At 39.9% G+C, this 13,081-nt stretch overlaps 1 protein-coding gene across 2 annotated transcripts in view; it reads left to right on the forward strand.

Moving 5' to 3' along the window:
- Positions 1-4,021, forward strand: part of MSH3 (mutS homolog 3) — a 117,658-nt gene extending 113,637 nt beyond the window's left edge. The window contains exon 24 of one of the 2 annotated variants that reach the window (XM_087761467.1): positions 210-4,018. In XM_087761467.1, coding sequence (XP_087617593.1) covers positions 210-318 — 109 coding nt within the window. In that variant the 3' untranslated portion in view covers positions 319-4,018. Of the gene's footprint in view, positions 1-209 lie in introns of both variants that reach the window. The other variant, XM_087761468.1, reaches the window with a different exon arrangement.
- Positions 4,022-13,081: the final 9,060 nt, after the last annotated feature.

Raw genomic sequence — 13,081 nt, forward strand, 5'->3', positions numbered from 1 at the left:
CCTAGAGCTGGAATACATATATTGGAAAATATTAACTGATTGTTTAAAGATGACATAACTTTTTAAGATATGCAAACAGCTATTTTTGACTGTGTATAAAATTTTGCACATGACTGTAGGGCTTCCAAGGTTTGATGTGCTTAATTTAAAAATGTGTCTGTATTTTGATTAGTTTTGTTTTTTTTTTTTTCCTTCCCCTGCCCCCGCAGAAAAAAGCTGAAGTCCTTTGCTGAAGTATGGAAGATAAATGATTCTCAGGAACTACAAAAATGGAAAAGTACGTGTGAACCTGAAGATGAAAGAAAAGACAGTTTTTAATCCTTAAGTCATGCTTAAAGATGGAAAATATTGGAGATGCAAAATATAGGTCTGGAGACCAAGAGATTATATCACGGAGTAGTTCTAGGTGCATTAAGTTGACTTTTCTCCTTTTGAGAGATGAGATTCTGCATTGTGATATGACGCCCCACATCTGCTTCCTGATTGTATGTCATTTTCTCACTCCATATTCCTTCCCTGAAGTGTGTTCTACCCTTTTCCTTAATTGCAAAATGTCTACTGGCATTGGATTTAGTTTCTAATATGTTCAGAAAACATGAAAAATTATGTTGGTAAATTATTAGGTAAATCTTTTATAAATAAAATAATGTCTTTTAACTTTATTGTACTTCAGTCTCTAAAGAAATACTCCTCTGTGTTGGGAAAAGGTAGCTGAGTCTTGACTATGCTATACTGCTCTGTAATTGTTAAGAATGAATACTATAAAGAGACTTCTTTTTTTTTTTTTTTTTTTTTGGTTCTAGTATTAATGCATTTAAAATGCACTGGTTTTGTAGAGCACGCCCTAAATTTTACATGCACAGTGAATTTAAGAAAGTGTGTGTTATGTGGCTGGGTAGGAGAGTTTCGTTTCTAGTGATGAGAGTGATGGTGGTGCAACTAGTAGTTTTCAAAGCAGCAGCACAAAACATGGATTGACTGTGTTTTGTTTTCCCTCTTCATTCTCGTGCACACCTGCTTCCTTTTCAGCTTCAGCTTTTCTCCTGGTCTTGGCCCTCTCTGGCACAGTCTGAAGAAAGACTTACTCTAAATAATATAGGAGTATCATAAGATGAGGTGAAAGACACAATTCAAACTATGCAACTGGCATCCTCAGCGCTCTGTCAAATGCAGAGTAAAGCTGGGAAAAATAGAAATGTTTTTTAATTTTTTTTATTTGCAGTTATCAAGTTCCAATTTCAAATGGGAATGCGATATCCAAATTGTTTATAAACATAACCAGGTGAAATATCTTACTATGAAAATGGACAATGATGTTGACACACTTAAACCTTGGCAAATAGTTTGTTGTATTTAAAAAAAAATATTTTATTAAGTGGAAAGAAGTGAAATAAAATAACGTCTTGATTTTGCTATAAAGAAAAGAATAAAATGAGGTTTTGTAATCTTTGAAACAGCTGAACCTTTCTATTTTTTTCAGTAAATGAGGGATTTTTTTGCAAGATAATGCATGTCAGATGAATATGAAATAATGTCATGCAGCTGATTGAATTAGCCTTTCCCATATAGAGAACTTTGTGCAGAAAAGGGTGTAATTTTTTTACCTGTGATAAACAATTGCTAACCTTCACCAAAGACTTTTTTCCAGGTTCTTCAGATGACAAAACATCATTTAAACAAATAGTTTGTCTGCTACTCAAATAGCAGCAATCAATATGAGCATCTCCTTCCAGAATGTGTAGTATATTTATCTAAACTGGAAGAGCTGAAGAAGAAAATTAGTCTTTCAAGGTGTGGTTACACATGTGTGTTTATCTATGCCACACATTGTGAAGCACAATGAGTATAATACTCCATTATTAATGCACACAGATGCAGTGCATTGGATCTAAGGACCTCTGACCATAGTCTTCAAAGAGAATAAATGAACCATTACTAAATTCCCATATGTGGTAAATGTGCTTTTAGTGAGACTGTCTTTGCCTTCAAAGGAGCATTCAGACTATGCTCTGACAAGAAAAAAACACCTGGATGCTGTCTGAAAAAATTGAAGAAATACAATTAAGAATGCAGAAGTGGACACAGTATTACTGGCCTGCTCATACTACCAAGTACAAAGCAATTACAGCAGGCTTTTCTCTTCATGTCTGTGATCATGTTGGAAATAACTTTTGATTTTAGCCTTGCTCAGTTCAATAGCGGAGGTTATCTTGCTATCCTGATAAGGTTTCTTCTAGATATGCAGGCTAATGATTAAAGCTACTGTTTTATTCACTGCTGATTATTATAATTCCTAGCAGATACATAAAAAGTTATGACCATTTGAGAACGCACTATAAGGAGATGCATACTATTATTAGATGTGTTTACTGCTGGTTTTAGGATACATTTGTAATGAAACACATTGTACAGTGCAGATTTATCGAGATCTTGTTCTGCTGACGTGGAGCAGCCACGCTCATTAGCAGAGTAAGCACCATGTGAGGGCGATCACTCTGGGACGTGACAAGTTCAGAGCTCACTTGGGTATGTTTGCGGAGCATGAAATTAGGCGTAGTCTAGACGGGCAACCAGACAGACATTCCTTGGCCTTTGGTAGCATAGAGTGCAAGAGGGATATAAAGAAACAAAGACTTTCTGGAAAACAGGGGAAAGCATTAATTTTGTAGGAGGTTTTTTTTAATTTCTTTTGCTGTGGTTAAGTTGGGACTTCTGTGTCTGTCATAGCAGGAGTCTTTCTAAGAAACAGAAAGATGAGAAGCTGCTCTTGTGTTGTCCTCTTTTCTTTCTCTCTTTTCTTTCTCTCTTTTCTTTCTCTCTTTCTTTCTCTCTTTCTTTCCCTCTCTTTCCCTCTCTCTCTTTCTTCCTCTCTTTCTAGCACACTAAGCCTCATCTTAAAGACGATTTGAAGTACAGTTTTGGTAGTGGCATGATCTTGGAGATGTGCCCTATTTTTAAACCAGAGTAATAAAATTTTGTCTGTGTGCTGAGTCAGCAAGTTTGATCCTGTGTACTGATGGCTGTAAGGTTAAAGAAGAGTGACCCATACTTAGGTGGTCCTTGGTTCTAGTGGGAATTTATGCGAGTCTTGAGTTTGCCTTCAAGAAAGGAAGGGAAATCTCTTTGTCTAAATGTTAATATTTTTAGAATCCTGCATAGAGTGTTGGCTCCTACTGCCTGTGCCAGCATGTTATTGACATAGTTAAATTTTAATATTGATGTGAAAAATACAGCTTTGTGTTATACATAAAGGTACAGTCTCCTTGAAAGACTTTTGCACTTTATGGCTTTTATCCATTTTTTTTAAAGATGGTATTTATCACTTTCTTAAGCTTTTTCATTGTTCTCTCTTCCCTTCTCTTAATGTAAAAATTTTGATGCCTTTGTGTATCTTGTCTTGAATGTATTGCTTTTAGAAATCACAGTGCCACAGGTGAGGAGCAAAAACTGGCAGAACATTTTGATGGAAGAGAAGGAGAGAGAGAGGGCTGGATACACTGTCACTGCCTTTTTGTATTTGGTTATATAAGAACGTTATTATAGAATACGCAAAGTAAAATACATTACCAGTAGCAATTACCTTTCTTACTGGCATACAACATCTTTCACTGAAGTAATTCTCAAGAGGACTTTTCTTTGTATTGCAAAGTTTTCCAGAAGTATTTATGGAAATGACGTGAATTTACCTACCACATAGGTTTACAACGTGTATAAATGTATTTAAAGATCACTGAAATGTCAGCTGAGTCAGGTATTGCAATAAGTCTGTTCACTGCAATGAAAGTGATGTTTATTTATTGAAATCTACTGGAAAGTAAATTATCCAGATTTTTCTACTATATGTAAAATTTAGTGAGAATTTAATTCAATTATTTTAACTTCTCTGTAGTTCTGATATAAATGCATGTTTCATAGGGAAATAAAGGTTTGGTAGATTGCATTGCACTGAGAGAAGCAGGACTCTGTTCCAGAATCTGGTACACACTTCAGAATGGTTATTGGAGGGCCTCCTTACCTGGTCTCACCCCTGGTGGCCACTGCAATGTCCTCCAAAATACTGGCACCAGTACTGCAAGTCTTGGACAGCAATCTAAAAAGTAAGTCTGAGCTGCCTGTCTCTTTTTTCCCCTTTCAGATTTTAGAGCATATGAATGGAGTGGATGGTTCTTATCACCTTTTAATTGTTCCTAAACACAAAGGCCATAGCAAGCTGAAATTTACCATCTCAGCATAATTTTCCCATCTGTTTTCAAAGCTTTCCTACATCTCCCTGCAAAATCTGGCAATCAAATCCAGATCAAACGTTTATAAATTGAAGTCGGTTCTGGGGGACAAATTTGCAGTCTGCTGGTCTGAATCAGGAATTTTAAAAAAGCCTATGGTCAGAGCCAAAGAAGGGTTTTACAGCTGAACGAGGATGAATTCAGGATTGAAAATCCAGCTGGTAGGTAAACATGGGAATCAGTTCTGAAACCACTTATTTGGGTCTTTGACCTGTATCAGTGCAGTGCTATTGACTGCTCTTGTTTTGTAGTTCTGTACAGGGGAAGCCATGGATTGCCCAGCTTGGTAGAGTCCTGTACTAAAAACACTCTTGCCAAAATTAGAGAACTCTGCTTACTTTAACGATGCTACGTTTGTCATTGTATATGACTAAGCATATTTGGTGTGGAACATCCTCCCCTGGCTTGAAATGGTAGATCAGTTTCTTCTTCCTCAGCTAGAAATGCACAAGCTCAATGACTCCCTTAATTACATTATCGATTTTTCTCCTTGCCTAGCCATACAGACAAGTAGAAAGCAAAGGATGTTTTCTTAATTTCTTGTTTTGTAAGGTGTGAGTCCTTGCAGGCCGTGCTGTTAACTGTGAAATGATGTATTTGAGACTAAAACTGGTTTAAGTCGTAAGTGAGCTGTAGAGAAAAGGATGACAGTGCCTAAAATACTATTCAGGGGAAATAAAGGGTGAACAAGATAAAGCCAGATACAGAAATCTAAGAGTAATCAGCTGTTCTAAGAATAATGGCATTAGGAAATGGGATGGTTTCCTCCTGCATGGTGTCAGGATTTGTTAAAGAGCGAGCAGGCACTGGTTTGATTGATATTTTGGCTACAGTCTTACTAGCCAGCAGGTGTAGCATGTAAGATTAAGAGAGTTTGAGGCTTAATTCTGCAGTGAGGCCTTGCGCTGTTGCCCTGGATGTCCAGCACTCAGTCTACGTACAGTATCTTTCCTTCAGATGTGTGATCAAGAGCATCTTGCCCAAAGTAGTCACAGGGAGACAGAGGTAGTGTCTGGTCATGGGATGCATGTCGTTGCAACCACAGCTAGTGGAGGACGAGCTAAGTGTGGAGCAGGAAGCACCACTGCTTTTATCGAACAGTAGCCTTTCATCAGTTGGTACTTACTAGCCAGCACATGAATCCCATTTATCACCTAACTTGCTCACTGCGCTGTGAGGGAGGGCAGGGAGGTCAGTTTGATGCCCGTCTCCACTTGGTGGGTCGCACGCGACTGGTGTTTTCATCATTCAGGAAGGAGAAGGAATTCTTGACCCATCCTCAGCCCTGCACAGGGTCAACAGAGAACAAAGTTTAGCCCTGAAATACAGAAGTTAGCCAGTCTTTTAAATATGTGTATGTAAAATAATTTTCACTAAGAGGCACAGTTTTCAAATATTCATGTTCTTTTGAACTTGCAAGGAATCTGTAATAACATTTTGACTGCCCTCCTTCCAAGTGTTTGCTTGTAAGTAAAAGTATTTTTCAGGTATTATAAAATAAGGTGATTTTTATTTTAAATACTGATAGCTGTACCTAATCATAATCATGACCGATACGTCTGATTTTCATGAATTTTTAACCTTTTTTCCTTCCTTTTATTTTTTTTTTTAAGCAGTCAGTTTTTATAACTTTACAACATGCTATCAGAAAAAGGGTGATTCCTGGGAAAGAAGGGATCGGAAAACACAATACATGGCAAATTTAAAATACACAATCTGCAATAAGGAAGTAGAAATCAATGTTGCTTTTTACTTATAATAATCCAAATATCTAGGGTGACTTAAAACTCAGAGTGTCCTGAATACCAAGAAGATTACTAGATATAATTATCTCACCCTTATGTAACACAAAATAAAAGTTTCAGTCAAGTACTGAGCTCTTCCTTCTGCCTACATATTGAAATATTTCTCTTTGCATATTCCTCTCTGCATAAAGCATTAGAAATTGACTATCATCTTAGAGCATTTCAGAATATCTTATGTATTATATGAGCACATATTTATAGTTCTTCTCGTTCAGAGAGAGAGAAAAAATCACAGCGCCATGATGCTAATCACTAGAGGCAAGCAGCACTGAACTTAACATGCGGGACCTCCTTTTGCTGGAAGGTTTGTCAGGGTGGTGGACTGGTGGTTGCCTTTACATGGCTGTGCAGGACCGTCTCCCTCAACCTCCCCCAGGGCCCTGGTCCTCTGGCTGGACCATGTCACTCGTAGGAGGAGAGGTAGAGCCGGGGGGGGAGAACGCTGTCCCTCCCTGGACATCGGCATGGTGAGCCTGTGGGATCCAGCGGGGCAGAGGGACCAGGCTTGTGCCCTCAGAGGGCTGGGTTGTTTAGTCAGCTGAGATTCCCACTGCTGGGGAGGAAGGGAGAGGGGAAAAGTCTGTGCTCTGGTTCGCCGAGTTGATCCACCGTGGGGGGCAAAACCGCAGATGGGGATACACAGGGCAAATATTTGTTTTGCAGTGAGAAGGCTAAAGATCATTTCTTAGATCTCTACTTAGATGTGCTAACTTAGGCAGCTTGTCAGCCCCCCTGTGTGTCTGAAACATCTCGCAATTGTTGCAAAAACAAGTGCTTCAGTGAGAGCAATCAAGAGGGGAGTGGGGGAGATACCTAAGGAGAAGGCCTTGAAAAAGCATTTTTGTCTTGGTTTAAGTCAGTTTACCCAAAAAGTGCATCACCAGGGAGCGATGAGGCTTGTAACTTGGATTTTTTTCAAAACTGATCTCAAAGTATAAAGTTTTCATAATGCTAAATTAACAACACCAAGGCACTGCACTTTTCTCTGCAGTCTAAGAATATTCTTGGAGAATATTCTATGAGACTGTCACATTGCAAGCAGCATGGTGTCCAGTGAGACCACCCTCTTCCCAGCTGGTTGGTATCTGTGGTGTTTATACTCTCCTTGGTTATGTTTCATGCACACTTCGAATTAATCTCCTTTCATTGTGGCTCACTGTGAAAGTATTTCTGTATAAAGTGAAAGACTGTGCTCTATTTGCAGTACTTTACTTAAGCAAAGACTGTATAATGCAATAAGTAGCTATATTAAATGAGCTGATCTTCTATGCAAGTTCCTATTCTTAATAGTTTCCACACAGGAAAAGAAAACTTTGCTAATCCTTTTAATTAAATTTGCAAACGAAAGCTGTGTAAGCCTTTGACACTTATTTTTCTGAGAAGCAATTAAGTCTTAAAAGTAAGCTCAAGCCCGTGGCTGGTGATAAGTTTAGTCTGACATTGTGTTACGTCCAACAAGCCAGCAGGCTGAGAAGCTGTAGCTTTCCTTCCCCCTCTGTCCCCAGCATTAGGAAGAAAATCTCTGCCTGTTTCCCAAGTGATGTGTAGCATGCAGACACGATGTATGCAGCTGCATGCATGGCACTCAGATTTTATTCCTTCCCACAGAGTTTTGTAGAGGAGTGTCTTAATTCCCCTTTAGCTCTCTCCAAGGCACCTTTGCCTCATAACATCCTCTCTACCATGGCTGCCTGATTTCCTTAGGACATAGCTTTACTTCCCTTTTTAATAGTTCTAACAGGCTTCGTAGTTTGTTCTTCATATCCACCAGTTGTTTCTCAGCTTGTATGTGCTACAACCATCTCATTTATCATTGCTTATAATTTCGCTTCCTCCTGATAAAGGTGGAAGGTGTTCAACAAAAAATAAAAAATTCCCTTGATCCTAAATTTAAACTTTCTTCTGTACAGCAGCACCTTGCAACTAATTCATTCTGCCTCCGCTAACCCCCTGCAGGCGTTCCAGTGGAGGCTACAATAGTGCTCTGGATTTCATATTCCCAGCGCTTTAATGTAAAAATATTTCAATACATTCCTTCATTGTGCTGTTCTTTAGGCTAGCATGTTCTGCAGTCTCTCTTCTCTCCCCCAATTTCTGTAAAGACCTGTCCGCATGCCTCATAATCAGATGCAGGATTGATGAGACCAGTCACACAGTAAACAAGCTGTTTGACTGCAAGGTTCTCTTCCCTGCAGATTGGGAAATGCTGGACCACGCATGTGTTTCCTTCTTGCCTGGATGAGTGAGTTTACTGCTATCTGCAGTTACTTAGCAGATCCTCAATTCTAAAAGTTTAATCTTCAGGGCCCCTTAAAAAGGTTCCCAGGGACTTTAGCAGGAGTTGATTTAGATTCTATGTTAGAAATTGGTTTGTTATTTCCCCTGTGTTTCACAAAGTCTCAGCTAGCATTGTCTGTATAGCTTTGTTTTTAACTTACACATTTAATCAGTTATTCCTTCTGTGTTTTGGACACATAGGTAAGAGAATGATAGGGAGAGACATTTTGACTCTTCCTCCACCTTTATACAGTAATCCTTTAATACTTTGCTTATCACCATGGTATTGGAATAAAGGAATATCTGAAATTATATTTTCAAGTCTCAACCTCACTTGGTTTTCTCAGTTTTAGATCCACTAAGTTTTGAAGCAAGTTGATAGCAAGTGGCCCAGTGCTGTACATCAGTTTCCCTTAGCTTGCTTGACAGATCTCTGTGATCACTATTAAGCATTTAAAAATTTTCCCTTTCATTTCCTGTCCCATTATCTTTTTGCATCCTAGACAGCTGCCTTGTCAAGCACTGACTGAAAGCAGATTTTTTTTTTTTTTAAATTGTTACTGTGGTTAAAACCTCACTAGCTTCTTATAATAGACCTCACAGTGAAGCTGTCTATTAACATAAAAATGTAGCTGCCCACTGTTACAGAGGGAATTGGCTAGACAATTGGACGCACAGTGTTGCAGTGAAAAAGGAGCAAAGAAACTCTGAAGTTGACTGAGCACACCAATATTGTGCATTAGCAAACAGGCAGTGCTGCTCCTACAGAGCTTTCTATTTAGCACTGAGTAGGTGGGCATTTCACTAGGCTTGGACACAGCCACGTTCTTGGAGGAGAGGAGAAGTTGGCTGTGGCAGCGCCATGTAACACAAATTCGTGAGGTTGCTAAAACCCCATCTTTTGCTTAGGAGATTCACAGTGGCTTTATGTGTAATTCATTGCATGTAGAAGATACCTTTTCCCCAGTTAAGACCATATATCCTGATAAAAGATTTATGCATTGTATTTGGACTAGGTTTGCATATGAGGAAACAATTGCTTATTAAAGGACGCAAGGCGATATAACCTTTCCTTTGGTGGCAACATGAGGCACAAGTGTCAGAATAGTTTATAATGTTCCAAACAGGGAGAGGAGATTAATTATCTGCAAGAACAAATACGGATCCTGCACCAGTGTCAAAGTGGTCTTGTCACAGGTTATGAGCTAAACAGTGTATGCGCTGGTGAGTACTTGCCATAGAGGTTTACAAGCTACGGCAAAGAAAGTTATTGACATACTTAAGCTGCATGGAAAAGTTCACTTTTTGTTGCCTGACTCCATTCTTTTAGAAACTGAGGGCTGTACATTTTGTACATGGCTTTTGGCTGTCCCAAGACAAGCACTGTAACTGACTTCAACTTTGGTCCATGTTACACTTAAGAAGAAACTGATACTTAGGTAAGAGTTCATACTGCTTTGGAGTTTACAGTTTTGTGACTGGAACTGATTCTCCGGAAATAATTGGGATCATAAATGGACTATGGATAGAATTGCCTTTAAGGAAGATACAACATTTTCAACAAGTGCAACCAAAATGCTATGAAAACAGAATATTTGTATTGTATCTCTGTTAGACTCTGTAAGTCTCTGCCTTACAGATGAAGCTGGGCAATTTCAGCCTAGGCCAATGTTCTGACACTCATTCACGCATCGTAGACAAGCTACTGTCAGTTAGGGCCTCTGTGGTGGTCTCCCACCACTACAGAAGTATATGCGAGCCTACTTTTACTATGGACAAGAGATGAACACAATCATATAATCTATCATGTCTCCCTTACACCTTCCTCTTCAAGCCTTGAGTATTTTTTGAACCTCTTGGCCAGTTTCAATCCATATGTCAAGATATGCTCCTCAACAGTGCACAGGGAAGCTTGGTAGTTGGGGAAAGAAGACCCAAATGAGTCCAGAAGTCCTGCTGGGGAAGAGCAGGCAGGCATTGTGAGGCTGCAGTCAGTGAGCCCACCAGCACGTGCATGAGGGAGCTGGCTGCCATGGGGAGGGTATTTGGGACCAGGGTCAGGAGGCTGGAGGAAGGAAGGTCCTGCTCTTTGTACTGATGATGGGATGACGTTAAAAATCTTTCCCTGAGGCACAGCTATGTTGCCAGATAACAAAAGTTTGTGTAAGCCAATTCAGTGTATTTTTCTTATATATATACGCACACATACATGTATATATTTTGAAAGCCATGTTCTCACCTGTTGGAAGCAATTATTTAGAAAATATATTATTGTAATTAAGTTATATTCTTTCTATATGCAACCATCTAAAAATTCCCATTGGATTTCCTAGCACTGCAAACACTATAGCATGTGTGAGTCCAGTCCAGATTTTTTTAATGACAAATGTCATGCTGCAGTATTGGCAGATGTGAAGGGCATGAGTCAGTTACCTGAACACAGACAACTAATGCCGTTTGAAATGCCCTGGGATAGCTGAGACATCCTCACAAGGTTGGCAGATGTGACAAAGCATACAGGGAGCACCCCTGAGTGGGTCTTGCCCTGGGACATTTCAGAGAGGTTAGCAATGCTATGGTTGTGCATGTTTGGGCAAGTCAAGACCAAAGAGACAGCAGCAAATTTCCTGCCTCGTGCTAGACTGCCTAAGCATTTCCCTGGTTGTGTCTGCAGCTTGTTTCATTAATCAGCTGATCACTGTTTGCATAGGCACCTTGCTGCAGTGTTGATGCGCCAAGTCTCATTCATCTTTGACCATCTATCTCTAACCAACCTCAGATGACTGCACCAGAATATTGGTACATTGGATCACAGCCATTGACATGCAAAGGACTGCTCACAAAAAGTTTTTTTTAAGATTAGTTTCTAATACCTTTACTACCATGGTTCACTTGTGTTTCAAAAAGTAGACATTTGTGTGAAAAAGCATTGAACTAAATTATACTGCACTGATGGATTTATTTATGCAATAAAATTCATACTTGGTCCCCAAGACCTGCACGTTTTGTTTCAGTGTTGTGAAACGTCACAGCAGCCAGAGGTGACAAGGATTTAGTCATCTGTGCTTCTCAAGTCCATTCCAGGAACAGTGCAAGGCTGAAGGGTCCTTTTACTCTCAACAGACCTCCTTGTGTGTGAACTTTCTATCGCGTTAAGTTTGTCCCTGCCTCTCTAAGCTGCTAAGTAGCTTCAGTGCGTGGCCCATCGATGTATAACGTTTTTGAGCACTGCTGCCTGCTTTAGGCTGTGTCATGGACAATATCCACTCCTTGGCTTTAGAGGCCCGATATCCCTACTGCTTCTTGAATGTGACCAACAAAGATTCCCACTGACAGATGGCTTGTCTATCTTGATTGTTACCAAGGCCGGTTTCCTGCCCGTCGTCCCCCCCCCCCCCCCCCCCAATTAACCAGGAATTCATATTGCACTATAAACAAAATACAGTTCAAGGATTTTTTTTTATTATTCTGATGGCAAGCAGTCTGTTGCTATGTACGAAGTAAAAGCCTTTAAGAGGGCACTTTGTTATGACCTTCACAGAAAATACAAAACTAATGTATCTAACTCTCAGCTGAGGATTGTTTATGTACTGCAGCAGTTAACTGTTGGCAGAAGCCTTCACCTCGCACATAAATAGTAGGTAACAGCCTGTCAGTCATCTACTTTAAGAGTAGATACTGTTTGGATACCATTGGCAGCAATTTCATATTTGTGCAAACTTGTCGTGGTAAATCTCTCCTAGGTGCACAGAATGAGTATTTTAAACATTCATGTAAGCAACAGCATTATCGACTGTTTAGAGCCCAGAACTGGAGTTTGTCATCAGAAATCTAGATTCTCTTCTCAGGGTTGCTCTTCCCTGCTCATTCATCTTGGCTTTGTCTCCTTTGCCTACAGAAAGGGAGATAGCGCAGGTCTAATTCAGGGTGGCAATGCAATGAATGTTTAGTATATGCTGTCTTGTGACATGCCTTGTGAAGTGTAAAGAAGCAGCTTCTAAAGACAGTAGTGTGCATGGATAGAGGTTAATCAGGTAATTACTTTCAGCTGAGAGCTAGCTTATATAAAAGCATGTTATACGGAAGAATACTCTGCATCTTTATCTCTTGTCTAATTTTTCCACATCACTTTTCACGTACTGAATGATAAAAAACGGGGACAAGATTCCCATGCCAAAGCATGGGTTTAGGCCAGAGGCCCCCTTTGCATGAAGGCCAGGACGTAGGAGAAGAAAGTGTCCAAACATGCTCCTTTGGTGTCTGCTCTTTCTGGCATATAAGTTATGTTCGCCAGTGTAACTTTTTTCCTCTACCAGCAAGTGCAACAGCGCCGGTGTGCTTTGCTCAGTCTAACAGTCAAGAGGACTAACAAACCTCCAAAAGATTGCTCGTCTTCAAAACCAGTCACAGGTTGGAAGCAAGATATGTGACAGTTGGCATGTTAGAAGAAACTTCAGGTAATTTTCCCTGCCTTTAAGTTCTGTCTCTTTTTGAACTTCTTTCAAGTGAATACTGAGGACTATAAAAGAGGTGGGCACTCGGGAGTGTGTGGCTAGCCATGACTGGCACAGGCAAGTCCAAAGTTCTTCCTTCAGGCTGGTTCTGCCAGCTGGTCAGGATTCTCCCCGTGGTGCAGTGCTTTTGACAAGAGTCAATATTAAGCAGCAAGTAATTTTTGTGCTGAGTAATTTTTGTGCCAGTAGAAATGTATGAACA

This window comes from Nipponia nippon, unplaced genomic scaffold (assembly GCF_047370975.1).
Source record: "Nipponia nippon isolate SJK-2023a ecotype South Korea unplaced genomic scaffold, ASM4737097v1 scaffold_24, whole genome shotgun sequence".
Classification (NCBI taxonomy): Eukaryota; Metazoa; Chordata; class Aves; order Pelecaniformes; family Threskiornithidae; genus Nipponia; species Nipponia nippon.